Source organism: Ranitomeya imitator, chromosome 5 (genome assembly GCF_032444005.1).
Source record: "Ranitomeya imitator isolate aRanImi1 chromosome 5, aRanImi1.pri, whole genome shotgun sequence".
Lineage (NCBI taxonomy): Eukaryota > Metazoa > Chordata > Amphibia > Anura > Dendrobatidae > Ranitomeya > Ranitomeya imitator.
Window position 1 is genome coordinate 456,761,619 of NC_091286.1, and position 15,388 is coordinate 456,777,006.

Below are 15,388 nucleotides of genomic sequence, written 5' to 3' on the forward strand. Positions count from 1 at the left end.
TGCTGCATATTGCTGCATATGCAGCATCAATAGTATAGGCGGAAACCCGCAGCGGAAAACGCGGAACAAACCGCGATAAATCTGCAGGGAGAACCGCAGTTGTTTTGCCCTGCAGATTTATCAAATCCGCTGCGGGAGAACCCGCAGGGACCCGACGCAAGGTGTGAACATAGCCTAACAGGAATTAAAAGTGAATTTTGCAGGTAAAGAATCTGTTGATGTTCAACCAATAACACATCCGCAATTTAGAACATATTGAAAAGGAAAACAAAACAAAAAAAAAAAAACCAAGGAATGATGAAAACAATGTTTAATATTGCCACAGATTCCTCATAGACAATCCACACATTATCTCAACTGCAGAACACTGAGGCTAACCCATATTAAGATTGGTTGAATCCATTCACATGTATTCTACTGTGACTTTCCCACAGAAATGTAGCAACCATTCTAACACAAATCAATGTGGCCTAAATGTATATGTACTTGTCTGTAAGTATCGTAAAATAAACTTAACTTTGATGGCAAACAACAAAAGAGAAATTTGACACTTACTTCAACCTCATCCCCTTCGGTTATTTCCTTCTTGATGTCAGGTAGGGGTGGCATCCGAACTTCATGGAACGGAACCTGACGTTCCGGCTGCCAGCTGAGAATAAGAGGGCAACAGCAGATTGGAACAGAGCAAGTGAGCATACAGCCAATGGTTACATGGAAGATATAAAAACGGCATACATACTTGTTTTCGAAAACAACTGTGAGCGAATCTTCATGGACATCTTTGATGAATCCCTGAAAGCAGAAAACAAAAATGGTTTAAAAATGCATACAAAAGTTAAGAAAAAAATGAATTATAATTTACTTTATAATGTGTTCTATGCAGTGTTTAATTCAATCTCAGTCTATCAATTTACTTGAATCTTCATAGAAAGAAAAAAAATGACAAATCGGTCTTGTAGTTTTTCTTTATGAGTCGATAGCTTTTACTGGAATTTCATTAGATGCGGAATGTTAAAGGAGCTGTCTATTACGAGGACAACCCCTTCTAATACCCCAAGCTTTGCCCTGATAAAATAAAGCCTATAGTTCTCACGGTGTAGGCACTCGCGTTCCCTGGGCTCTTGTGCGGCTGTACGACGTGTGACCCCGACACCCAATCAGTGCTGGCGGAACTGTCCCCGTCTTTGGACAAATTGGACACGAAGAGGAAGTTAGAGAGCAGCGGCATTACAGAATGCTGTAGATAAGCCCCTGATGCCTCAGATACAATTTTTGGGATGACAGAGTCCCTTTAAGCTCAGCTGGCTCAGTCATGAAGAGGTTAAGGAGGTGTGGTGTATCCAATTTCTGTTTGGTTCACACTTTTTAGCCATAATTAATCTTTAAGGACTTTTGTACAAACATTTTTTACTTTGGCTCAGAATAATGACCAGGCCTCTGTCTTTAAATCTGACAAGAGTCACTTTATTTTACTCACTTAACCCCTTCCCGACCTGTGACACAGCGTATGCGTCATGAAAGTCGGTGCCAATCCGACCTGTGACGCATATGCTGTGTCACAGAATGATCGCGTCCCTGCAGATCGGGTGAAAGGGTTAACTCCCATTTCACCCGGCCTGCAGGGACAGGGGGAGTGGTAGTTTAGCCCGGGGGGGTGGCTTCACCCCCCCCCCCCCCCCCCCCGTGGCTACAATCGCTCTGATTGGCTGTTGAAAGTGAAACTGCCAATCAGAGCGATTTGTAACATTTCACCTAAAAAACTGGTGAAATATTACAATCCAGCCATGGCCGATGCTGCAATATCATCGGCCATGGCTGGAAACACTAATGTGCCCCCACCCCACCGATCGCCCCCCGATCTGTGGTCCGCTCCCCTCCGTCCTGTGCTCCGCTCCCCCGTCCTCCTGTCCGCTCCCCCCGTGCTACAATCAAACCCCCCCCCCCCGCACTCCGATCCACCCCCCCGCACTGCGATCCCCCCCACCGTGCTCCAATCCCCCACCCAGTGTGTCGATCCCCCCCCCCGTGCTCTGATCTCCCCCCTTATACTTACCTAGCCTCCCGGGGTCCGTCCGTCTTCTTTCCTGGGCGCCGCCATCTTCCAAAATGGCGGGCGCATGTGCAGTGCGCCCGCCGAATCTGCCGGCCGGCTGATTCGTTCCAAAGTGAGTTTTGATCACTGAGATATAACCTATCTCAGTGATCAAAATAAAAAAAATAGTAAATGCCCCCCCCCCCCCCCCCCTTGTCACCCCCATAAATAGGGACAATAAAAAAAAATAAAGATTATTTTTTATTTTTTTGTTCCACTAATGTTGGGGTAGGGTTAGGGGTAGGGTTAGGGGTAGGAATGTGCACACGTATTCTGGTCCTCTGCGGATTTCTCCGCAGAGGATTTGATAAATCCGCAGTGCTAAACCACTGTGGATTTATCGCGGATTTACCGTGGTTTTTCTGCGCATTTCACTGCAGTTTTACAACTGCGATTTTCTATTGGAGCAGTTGTAAAACCACTGCGGAATCCGCAGAAAGAAGTGACATGCTGCGGAATGTAAACCCCTGCGTTTCCGTGCAGTTTTTCCGCAGCATGTGTACAGCGATTTTTGTTTCCCATAGGTTTACATTGAACTGTAAACTCATGGGAAACTGCTGCGGATCCGCGTTTTCAGCAGCGTGTGCACATACCTTTAAAATTAGGCTATGTGCACACGGTGCGGATTTGGCTGCGGATCCGCAGCAGTGTTCCATCAGGTTTACAGTACCATGTAAACATATGGAAAACCAAATCCGCTGTGCCCATGGTGCGGAAAATACAGCGCGGAAACGCTGCGTTGTATTTTCCCCAGCATGTCAATTCTTTGTGCGGATTCCACAGCGTTTTACACCTGTTCCTCAATAGGAATCCGCAGGTGAAATCCGCACAAAAAACACTGGCAATCCGCAGTAAATCCGCAGGTAAAACGCAGTGCCTTTTACCCGCGGATTTTTCAAAAATGGTGCGGAAAAATCTCATACGAATCCGCAACGTTGGCACATAGCCTTAGGGTTAGGGTTGGAATTAGGGTTGTGGTTAGGGTTAGGGGTGTGTTGGGGTTAGGGTTGTGGTTAGGGGTGTGTTGGGGTTAGGGTTACGGCTACAGTTGGGATAAGGGGTAGGGGTGTGTTGGAGTTAGAATTGAGGGGTTTCCACTGTTTAGGCACATCAGGGGGGTCTCCAAACGCAACATGGCGCCACCATTGATTCCAGCCAATCTTGTATTCAAAAGGTCAAATGGTGCTCCCTCACTTCCGAGCCCCGACGTGCGCCCAAACAGTGGTTTACCCCCACATATGGGGTACCAGCATACTCAGGACAAACTGCGCAACAATTATTGGGGTCCAATTTCTCCTGTTACCCTTGAGAAAATAAAAAATTGCTTGCTAAAACATCATTTTTTGAGGAAAGAAAAATGATTTTTTATTTTCACGGCTCTGCGTTGTAAACGTCTGTGAAGCACTTGGGGGTTCAAAGTGCTCACCACATATCTAGATAAGTTCCTTGGGGGGTCTAGTTTCCAAAATGGGGTCACTTGTGGGGGTTTCTACTGTTTAGGCACACCAGGGGCTCTGCAAACGCAACGTGACGTCCGCAGACCATTCCATCAAAGTCTGCATTTCAAAAGTCACTACTTCCCTTCTGAGCCCCGACATGTGCCCAAACAGTGGTTTACCCCCACACATGGGGTATCAGCGTACTCAGGAGAAACTGGACAACAACTTTTGGGGTCAAATTTCTCCTGTTACCCTTGGGAAAATAAAAAATTGCGGGCTAAAAATCATTTTTGAGAAAAGAATTTTTTTTTTTTTATTTTCATGGCTCTGCGTTATAAACTTCTGTGAAGCACTTGAGGGTTCAAAGTGCTCACCACACATCTAGATTAGTTCCTTTGGGGGTCTAGCTTCCAAAATGGGGTCATTTGTGGGGGATCTCCAATGTTTAGGCACACAGGGGCTCTCCAAACGCGACATGCTGTCCGCTAATGATTGGAGCTAATTTTCCATTTAAAAAGCCAAATGGCGTGCCTTCCCTTCTGAGCCCTGCCGTGCGCCCAAACAGTGGTTTACCCCCACATATGGGGTATCTGCGTACTCAGGACAAACTGGACAACAACATTTGTGGTCCAATTTCTCCTATTACCATTGGCAAAATAGGAAATTCCAGGCTAAAAAATCATTTTTGAGAAAAGAAAAATTATTTTTGATTTTCATGGCTCTGCATTATAAACTTCTGTGAAGCACCTGGGGGTTTAAAGTGCTCAGTATGCATCTAGATAAGTTCCTTGGGGGGTCTAGTTTCCAAAATGGGGTCACTTGTGGGGGAGCTCCAATGCATAGGCACACAGGGGCTCTCCAAACGCGACATGGTGTCCGCTAACAATTGGAGCTAATTTTCCATTCAAAAAGTCAAATGGCGCTCCTTCTCTTCCGAGCCTTACCATGTGCCCAAACAGTGGTTTACCCCCACATGTGAGGTATCGGTGTACTCAGGAGAAATTGCCCAACAAATTTTAGGATCCATTTTATCCTGCTGTCCATGTGAAAATGAAAAAATTGAGGCTAAAAGAATTTTTTTTGTGAAAAAAAAGTACTTTTTCATTTTTACGGATCAATTTGTGAAGCACCTGGGGGTTTAAAGGGCTCACTATGCATCTAGATAAGTTCCTTGGGGCGTCTAGTTTCCAAAATGGGGTCACTTGTGGGGGAGCTCCAATGTTTAGGCACACAGGGTCTCTCCAAACGTGACATGGTGTCCGCTAAAGAGTGCAGCCAATTTTTCATTCAAAAAGTCAAATGGCGCTCCTTCCCTTCCAAGCCCTGCGCCCAAACAGTGGTTTACCCCCACATATGAGGTATGAGCGTACTCAGGACAAATTGGACAACAACTTTCGTTGTTCAGTTTCTCCTTTTACCATTGGGAAAATAAAAAAAATTGTTGCTGAAAAATCATTTTTGTGACTAAAAAGTTAAATGTTCATTTTTTCCTTCCATGTTGCTTCTGCTGCTGTGAAGCACCTGAAGGGTTAATAAACTTCTTGAATGTGGTTTTGAGCACCTTGAGGGGTGCAGTTTTTAGAATGGTGTCACTTTTGGGTATTTTCAGCCATATAGACCCCTCAAACTGACTTCAAATGTGAGGTGGTCCCTCAAAAAAATGGTTTTGTAAATTTCGTTGTAAAAATGAGAAATCGCTGGTCAAATTTTAACCCTTATAACTTCCTAGCAAAAAAAAATTTTGTTTCCAAAATTGTGCTGATGTAAAGTAGACGTGTGGGAAATGTTATTTATTAACTATTTTGTGTCACATAACTCTCTGGTTTAACAGAATAAAAATTAAAAATGTGAAAATTGCGAAATTTTCAAAATTTTCGCCAAATTTTCGTTTTTATCACAAATAAACACAGAATTTATTGACCTAAATTTACCACTAACACGAAGCCCAATATGTCACGAAAAAACAATCTCAGAACCGCTAGGATCCATTGAAGCGTTCCTGAGTTATTACCTCATAAAGGGACACTGGTCAGAATTGCAAAAAAACGGCAAGGTCTTTAAGGTCAAAATAGGCTGGGTCATGAAGGGGTTAAATACTGCCATTAGTTCCACAGTGCCTTACAAATATTATCTTTTTGCGGTAATACGTTTGATAGTGTTCGGGCAGACAATTTTTGGTCCGAATGTGATCCGACAAAGCATCAGATCGCACTCGACCAATATTTTTCTATGGGGCCATGCATATATCCAATTTTATTCTTGAATAGACTGAGGGAGGAGAGTGTAAAAGAAACACACACACACACACTGGGGAAGTCCACCTACAAAGAATTAAGAAGTTTAATTTTTATGGTAGATACACTGCAACTGAGAGTTAGAATCTAAAAACAAAAACAGAAAATCACATAGTATGATTTTTAAATACGGTACCTAAATTGCATTTTATTGCATGAAAGTATTTCATCACCTACCAACCAGCAAGAATTCTGGCTCTAACAGACCTGTTAATCATTCTTTAACCCCTTTAACGAGCAGAGGTATTTTTGGTTTTGCATTTTACATTTTTTGCCACCCTTCTTCCCAGAGCCATATATTTTTGTTTTTGGTCAAAATGACAATGTCTAAGGGCTTGCTTTTTTGCAAGACGAGTTGTACTTTTCAACGACACCATTGGCTTTTCCATGTCAGGTACTCGAAAATTGGAAAAAAATTCCAAGTGCTGTGAATTTGCAAAAACAGTGCAATCCCACAGTTTTGTTTTGTTTGCTCTTTTACCATCTTCACTAAATGCTCAAACTGACCCGCCATTATGAATCTCCATGTCATTACAAGTTCATAGACAACAAACGCGTCGATGGTTCTTTTTTTCAGTGGTGAAAAAAAATTGCAAAGTTTGTTAAAAAAAAAAAAAAAAAAAAAATTGTGCCATTTTTTGGTACCCGTAACGTCTCCATTTTTCGTGATCTCGGGTGGGGTGAAGGCTTATTTTTCGCACGCCAAGCTGAAGTTTTTAATGAAACCATTTTGGTGTAGTCACTTTTGATTGCCCAATATTGCATTTTTAATGAACAAAAAATTCAGTTCTGGCATTTTGACTTTCTCATTACGCCGTTTAGCGATTGGGTTAATTTTTTTTATATTGATAGATCGGGTGATTCTGAACGAGGCAATAGCAAATGTGTGTACGTTTTATTTTTTTTGTTATTCTTTCATTTTGAATGGGGCTAAAGGGGATGATTTGAACTTTTTTTTTATTTTAATAGTTTTTTTTTTTTTACTTTTTGCCCGCTTCGACAGTCTCCATAGGAGGCTAGAAGCTGCCATAATCCGAACGGCTCTGCTACATACAAGCGATCAGATCGCCTGCATGTTTGTACATTGTGAGCCCTCGCTGGCAGGGTCCTCTCTCGTCCTACACCAGTCGTGAAATGTATTTTTAACCCCGTAACGACTGCCGATACACGATTAACGGCAGCAGTTAAGGGTACTTAAACCACAGCGCAGCTTTTTTATGTAAAATAGGGGGCAGGTCACTGAGGGATCAATGAACTGTCATAAGCCATCAGTATGAATAGCTTAGCAGCAGAGAACCACATAAAGACCCCCCACCCCGAAGCACAAGCATATCATTAACTGAAAAAGATTAAACAACAACAACCACAGGACGGATTTCATCAACCAAGGTATCATTTTAATCAGTATAATAGTGCCAACGTGACACTGTCTGTAGGTTACTCAGCACAATCCTGCTGACAGGTGATGAGAATGATGAGAGTTATACTCAAGTCAGAACAATGACAGTAGGTGGGGGCATTTTGCACTATTACTCCCATCATCCGACACCTGCTGCCGCTAATAACAGTGACAGCAAGAGCGGATGATGGGGGTATTTCTCACCCGCCGCCTGCGATATAACTAAATAAATAAAAAACCTGGTATGGGTTCCCCTGTATTTTCTGTAACCAGCCAGGCTAAACTCTCAGCTGGGGGCTGCAACCCTCAGCTTCAGCAAGGCTGGTTATAAAGAATAGAGGGGTCCTCAAACCTCATTTAATTATTTAAATAATTAAAAAAAAATAATAAAACAACACGGTGTGGGTGTCCCCTCCCCCCCATTTTTGACAACCAGCCTTGCTAAAGCTCACAGCTGGGGGCTGGTATTCTCAGGCTGGTAAGGGGCCATGGATATTGACCCCCCCAGCCTAAAAATAGCAGCCCGCAGCTGCCCAGAAAAGGTACATCTATTAGAGGCGACAACTCTGGCACTTTGCTCGGCTCTTCCCACTTGCCCTGTAGCGGTGGCAAGTGGGGTAATATTTCTGGGGTTTCTGTCAGCTTTGTATTGTCCGGTGACATCAAGCCCACAGCTTAGTAATAGAGAGGAATCTATAAGACTATAAGACACCTATCCATTACTAATTCTATAGTTATATGTTAAATAAACAAACAGGCAGAATAAAGTCCTTTAACCCCTTAGCGACCGCCGATACGCCTTTTAACGGCGGCCGCTAAGGGTACTTAAACCACAGCGCCGTTAATTAACATGATTCGGGGGGGTTTTAACCCACCCCGCATTTGCGATCGCCGGTAATTAACCGTTTACCGGCGATCGCAAAAAACTAAAAAAAAAAAAAACAAACGCGATCTCTTTTTAACCCCTTAATCCCATATGACGTACTATCCCGTCCAGGTGACCTGGGACTTAATTCCCATGGACGGGATAGTACGTCATATGCGATCGGCCGCGCTCACGGGGGGAGCGCGGCCGATCGCGGCCGGGTGTCAGCTGCCTATCGCAGCTGACATCCGGCACTATGTGCCAGGAGCGGTCACGGACCGCTCCCGGCACATTAACCCCCGACACACCGCGATCAAAGATGATCGCGGTGTGCCGGCGGTGCAGGGAAGCATCGCGCAGGGAGAGGGCTCCCTGCGGGCTTCCCTGAGACGATCGGTACACGGTGATGTGCTCACCGTGTACCGAGCGTCTTCTCCCTGCAGTCCCCGGATCCAAAATGGCCGCCGGGCTGCATCCGGGTCCTGCAGGGAGCACTTCCGGGTCAGGATCAGGCTGCAGCTGCAGCTCTAACCCTGCCCGGCTGTATGTCAGATCACCGATCTAACAGAGTGCTGTGCACACTGTCAGATCGGTGATCTGTGATGTCCCCCCCTGGGACAAAGTGAAAAAGTAAAAAAAAAAATTTCCACACTTGTAAAAAAAAATAAAAAAAAAATTCCTAAATAAAGCAGAAAAAAAAAAATATTATTCCCATAAATACATTTCTTTACATAAAAAAAAAACAAAAAAAACAATAAAAGTACACATATTTAGTATCGCCGCGTCCGTAACGACCCGACCTATAAAACTGGCCCACTAGTTAACCCCTTCAGTGAACACCGTAAGAAAAAAAAAAAAAAAACGAGCCAAAAAACAACGCTTTATTATCATAACGCTGAACAAAAAGTGGAATAACACGCGATCAAAAAGACGGATATAAATAACCATGGTACCTCTGAAAACGTCATCTTGTCCCGCAAAAAACGACCCGCCATATAGCATCATAACCAAAAAAATAAAAAAGTTATAGTCCTGAGAATAAAGCGATGCCAAAATAATTATTTTTTCTATAAAATAGCTTTTATCGTATAAAAGCGCCAAAACATAAAAAAAATGATATAAATGAGGTATCGCTGTAATCGTACTGACCCGAAGAATAAAACTGCTTCATCAATTTTACCAAACGCGGAACGGTATAAAAGCCTCCCCCAAAAGAAATTCATGAATAGCTGGTTTTTGGTCATTCTGCCTCACAAAAAATCGGAATAAAAAGCGATCAAAAACTGTCACATGTCCGAAAATGTAACCGATAAAAACGTCAACTCGTCCCGCAAAAAACAAGACCTCACATGACTCTGTGGACCAAAATATGGAAAAATTATAGGTCTCAAAATGTGGAGACGCAAAAACTTTTTTGCTATAAAAAGCGTCTTTTAGTGTGTGACGGCTGCCAATCATAAAAATCCGATATAAAAAACTCGCTATAAAAGTAAATCAAACCCCCCTTCATCACCCCCTTAGTTAGGCTAGGTTCACATTGCGTTAATGGGTTAACGCTAACGGACAGCGTTGCACGGCGAAAATGTCACAATTAACGCCGTGCAACGGGTCCGTTAGCACAACCATTGACAGCAATGTGATTTTCGGGTGTAGCGCATCGCTAGAGCGTGCCATTTTCGGCTCGCGCTAGCAAGGTGCCGTTCTTTTGTGGCGCGCCTCAGACGCTGCTTGCAGCGTCCGCGGCGCGCCCGAGGTCCGATCCCCGATCTTCCAGAGCGGGGACGTTAACGCGACCACTAAACACGACACCTAAAAAGACATTGCGTTAGCGCAATCCGCTAGTGCTAAACGGATTTCCCTAATGCAATGTGAACCTAGCCTTAGGGAAAAATAATAAAATTAAAAAAAATGTATTTATTTCCATTTTCCCATTAGGGTTAGGGTTAGGGCTAGGGTTAGGGCTAGGGTTAGGGTTTGTATTACATTTACGGTTGGGATTAGGGTTGGGATTAGAATTAGGGGTGTGTCAGGGTTAGGTGTGTGGTTAGGGTTACAGTTGGGATTAGGGTTAGGGGTGCGTTTGGATTAGGGTTTCAGTTATAATTGGGGGGTTTCCTCTGTTTAGGCACATCAGGGGCTCTCCAAACGCGACATGGCGTCCGATCTCAATTCCAGCCAATTCTGCATTGAAAAAGTAAAACAGTGCTCCTTCACTTCCGAGCTCTCCCGTGCGCCCAAACAGGGGTTTACCCCAACATATGGGGTATCATCGTACTCGAGACAAATTGGACAACAACTTTTTGGGTCAAAGTTCTCTTGTTATCCTTGGGAAAATAAAAATTTGGGGGGCTAAAAATCATTTTTGTGGGAAAAAAAAGGATTTTTTATTTTCACGGCTCTGCGTTGTAAACTGTAGTGAAACACTTGGGGGTTCAAAGTTTTCACAACACATCTAGATAAGTTCCATGGGAGGTCTAGTTTCAATATGGGGTCACTTGTGGGTGGTTTCTACTGTTTGGGTACATCAGGGGCTCTGCAAATGCAACGTGACGCCTGCAGACCAATCCATCTAAGTCTGCATTCCAAATGGCGCTCCTTCCCTTCCGAGCTCTGCCATGCGCCCAAACAGTGGTTCCCCCCCACATACGGGGTATCAGCGTACTCAGGACAAATTGAACAACAACTTTTGGGGTCCAATTTATTCTGTTACCCTTGTAAAAATACAAAGCTGGGGGCTAAAAAATAATTTTTGTGAAAAAAAAAAAAAATTTTTATTTTCACGGCTCTGCGTTATAAACTGTAGTGAAACACTTAGGGGTTCAAAGTTCTCACAACACATCTAGATAAGTTCCTTGGGAGGTCTAGTTTCTAATATGGGGTCACTTGTGGGGGGTTTGTACTGTTTGGGTACATCAGGGGCTCTGCAAATGCAACGTGACTCCTGCAGACCAATCCATCTAAGTCTGCATTCCAAATGGCGCTCCTTCCCTTCCGAGCTCTGCCATGTGCCCAAACAGTGGTTCCCCCCCACATATGGGGTATCAGCGTACTCAGGACAAATTGGACAACAACTTTTGGGGTCCAATTTATTATGTTACCCTTGTGAAAATACAAAACTGGGGGCTAAAAAATAATTTTTGCGAAAAAAAAAAAAAATTATTTTAACGGCTCTGCGTTATAAACTGTAGTGAAACATTTGGGGGTTCAAAGCTCTCAAAACACATCTAGATAAGTTCCTTATGGGGTCTAGTTTCCAAAATGGTGTCACTTGTGGGGGGTTTTAATGTTTAGGCACATCAGGGGCTCTCCAAACCAACATGGCGTCCCAACTTAATTCCAGTCAATTTTGCATTGAAAAGTCAAATGGCGCTCCTTCCCTTCCGAGCTCTGCTATGCACCCAAAAAGTGGTTTACCCCCCACATATGGGGTATCGTCGCACTCAGGACAAATTGCACAACAACTTTTGTGGTCTAATTTCTTCTCTTACCCTTGGGAAAATAAAAAATTGGGGGCGAAAAGATCATTTTTGTGAAAAAATAAGATTTTTTATTTTTACGGCTCTGCATTATAAACTTCTGTGAAGCACTTGTTGGGTCAAAGTGCTCACCACACATCTAGATAAGTTCCTTAAGGGGTCTACTTTTCAAAATGGTGTCACTTGTGAGGGGTTCCAATGTTTAGGCACATCAGGGGCTCTCCAAACGCAACATGGCGTCCCATCTCAATTCCAGTCAATTTTGCATTGAAAAGTCAAATGGCGCTCCTTCCCTTCCGAGCTCTGCCATACGCCCAAACAATGGTTTACACCCATATATGGGGTATCAGCGTACTCAGGACAAATTGGCCAACAATTTTTGAGGTCCAATTTCTTCTCTTACTCTTGGGAAAATAAAAAATTGGGGGCGAAAAGATCATTTTTGTGAAAAAATATGATTTTTTATTTTTACGGCTCTGCATTATAAACTTCTGTGAAGCAATTGGTGGGTCAAAGTGGTCACCACACATCTAGATAAGTTCCTTAGGGTGTCTACTTTCCAAAATGGTGTCACTTGTGGGGGGTTTCAATGTTTAGGCACATCAGTGGCTCTCCAAACGCAACATGGCGTCCCATCTCAATTCCTGTCAATTTTGCATTTAAAAGTCAAATGGCGCTCCTTCCCTTCCGAGCTCTGCCATGCGCCCAAACAGTGGTTTACTCCCACATATGGGCTATCAGCGTACTCAGTACAGATTGTACAACAATGTTTGGCATCCATTTTATCCTGTTACCCTTGGTAAAATAAAACAAATTGGAGCTGAAATAAATTTTGTGTGAAAAAAAGTTAAATATTCATTCTTATTTAAACATTCCAAAAATTCCTGTGAAACCCCTGAAGGGTTAATAAACTTCTTGAATGTGGTTTTGAGCACCTTGAGGGGTGCAGTTTTTAGAATGGTCTCACACTTGGGTATTTTCTATCATATAGACCCCTCAAAATGACATCAAATGAGATGTGGTCCCTAAAAAAAAAATGGTGTTGTAAAAATGAGAAATTGCTGGTCAACTTTTAACCCTTATAACTCCCTAACAAAAAAAAATTTTGGTTCCAAAATTGTGCTGATGTAAAGTAGACATGTGGGAAATGTTACTTATTAAGTATTTTGCGTGAGATATCTCTGTGATTTAAGGGCATAAAAATTTAAAGTTGGAAAATTGCGAAACTTTCTAAATTTTCGCCAAATTTCCGTTTTTTTCACAAATAAACGCAAGTTATATCGAATAAATGTTACTACTAAAATGAAGTACAATATGTCACGAGAAAACAATGTCAGAATCGCCAAGATCCGTTGAAGCGTTCCAGAGTTATAACCTCATAAAGGGACAGTGGTCAGAATTGTAAAAATTGGCCCGGTCATTAACGTGCAAACCACCCTCGGGGCTTAAGGGGTTAATTTCTCTGTCCTGTCTGTCTGTCTGTGATCGCACATCGGAGGACAGAGAAAAGGGGTCCCAGGTGGCCCCCCAATACTCACCTAGCTCCCCCGATGCTCCTCGTGTCTCCCGGTGGGCGCCGCCATCTTCAAAATGGCGGGCGCATGCGCATGCGCCCGCCGGCACCGGGAGAATCTTTGGGGTCTCGGCTGCCGGGGGTAGCCGAGACCCCAAAGAGCATGATCGGGGTCGGTTTTACCGACCCGTTTTGCGATCGCCGGTAATTAACTGTTTACCGGCGACCACAAAAAAAAAAAAAAGTAAAGTGTAATTCTCTGTCCTCTGATGTGATCGCACATCAGAGGACAGAGAAATAGGGGGATTCGGGGACCCTACAATACTCACCTGTGTCCCTGGATCCTCTTGCTGCTCCTCCTGGCCGCCGGCAGAAGAACATGGCGGACGCATGCGCAGTGCGCCCGCCATCTGTCTCCATCTGCCGGCCGGCAGGAGAACAGCAGTTGGGGCTAAAATTAGGGTTAGGGCTAGGGTTAGGGCTAGGGTTAGGGCTAGGGTTAGGGCTAGGGTTAGGGCTAGGGCTAGGGTTAGGGCTAGGGCTAGGGTTGGGGCTAAATTTAGGGTTAGGCTTCTTTCACACTTACGTCGGTACGGGGCCGTCGCAATGCGTCGGCCCGACATACCGACGCACGTTGTGAAAATTGTGCACAACGTGGGCAGCAGCTGTAGTTTTTCAACGCATCCGCTGCCCAATCTATGTCCTGGGGAGGAGGGGGCGGAGTTACGGCCACGCATGCGCGGTCAGAAATGGCGGATGCGACGTACAAAAAAAATGTTTCATTGAACGTTTTTTTGTGCCGACGGTCCGCCAAAACACAACTGATCCAGTGCACGACGGACGCGACGTGTGGCCATCCGTCACGATCCGTCGGCAATACAAGTCTATGGGCAAAAAACGCATCCTGCGGGCACATTTGCAGGATCCGTTTCTTGTCCAAAACGACGGATTGCGACGGAATGCCAAACGACGCAAATGTGAAAGTAGCCTTAGGGCTAGGGTTAGGGTTGGGGCTAAAGTTAGGGCTAGGGTTGGGGCTAAAGTTAGGGTTAGAGCTGGGATTAGGGTTAGGGTTTGGATTAGGGTTGGTATTAGGGTTAGGGTTGGCATTAGGGTTACGCTTGGGATTAGGGTTAGGTTTGGGATTAGGGTTAAGGTTAGGGTTGTGATTAGGGGTGTATTGGAATTAGGGTTAGGTTTGAGGTTAGGGTTGAGATTAGGATTAGGGGTGTGTTGGATTTAGGGTTTTGATTAGGGTTATGGTTAGGGTTGACATTAGGGTTGTTTTGGGGTAAGGGTTGTGATTATGGTTAGGGTTAGTGATTAGGATTATGGATCAGGTTGGGATTAGGGTTAGGGGTGTGTTGGGGTTAGGGTTGGAGCTAGAATTGGGGGGTTTCCACTGTTTAGGTACATCAGGGGGTCTCCAAACACGACAGCCAATTTTGCGCTCAAAAAGTCAAATGGTGCTCCCTCCCTTCTGAGCTCTGCCGTGCGCCCAAACAGTGGGTTACCCCCACATATGGGGCATCAGCGTACTCGGGATAAATTGGACAACAACTTCTGGGGTCCAATTTCTCTTGTTACCCTTGTGAAAATAAAAACTTGGGGGCTACAATATCTTTTTTGTGAAAAAAAAAATATTTTTTATTTTCACGACTCTGCATTCTAAACTTCTGTGAAGCACTTGGGCATTCAAAGTTCTCACCACACATCTAGATAAGTTTCTTGGGGGGTCTAGTTTCCAAAATGGGGTCACTTGTGGGGGGTTACTACAGTTTAGGTACATCAGGGGCTCTGCAATTGCAACATAATGCCCACAGACCATTCTATCAAAGTCTGCATTCCAAAAAGGCGCTCCTTCCCTTCCGAGCTCTGCCGTGTGCCCAAACAGTGGTTTACCCCCACATATGGGGTACCAGCATACTCAGGACAAATTGAACAACTTTTGGGGTCCAATTTCTCTTGTTACCCTTGTGAAAATAAAAACTTGGGGGCTAAAAAAATCTTTTGTGGAAAAAAAAATCTTTTTTATTTTCACGGCTCTGCATTATAAACTTCTGTGAAGCACTTGGGCATTCAAGGTTCTCACCACACATCTAGATAAGTTCCTTAAGGGGTCTAGTTTCCAAAATGGTGTCCCTTGTGGGGGGGTTTCCACTGTTTAGGCACATCAGGGGCTCTCCAAACGCGACATGGCGTCCGATCTCAATTCCAGCCAATTCTACATTGAAAAAGTAAAACGGCACTCCTTCTCTTCCAAGCTCTGCGGTGCGCCCTAACAGTGGTTTACCCTCACATATGGGGTAT

General features: G+C 44.1%; 1 protein-coding gene across 2 annotated transcripts in view; it reads right to left on the minus strand.

Annotated features, from left to right (window-relative positions):
• The window catches only part of FXR1 (FMR1 autosomal homolog 1), a 95,318-nt gene that overhangs the window by 50,535 nt on the left and 29,395 nt on the right, over positions 1-15,388 (minus strand). For both annotated transcript variants that reach the window (XM_069727252.1, XM_069727253.1), the window contains exons 2-3: positions 740-792; positions 556-649 (exon numbers count right to left, since the gene is read on the minus strand). In XM_069727252.1, coding sequence (XP_069583353.1) covers positions 556-649; positions 740-792 — 147 coding nt within the window. The remainder of the gene's footprint in view (positions 1-555; positions 650-739; positions 793-15,388) is intronic.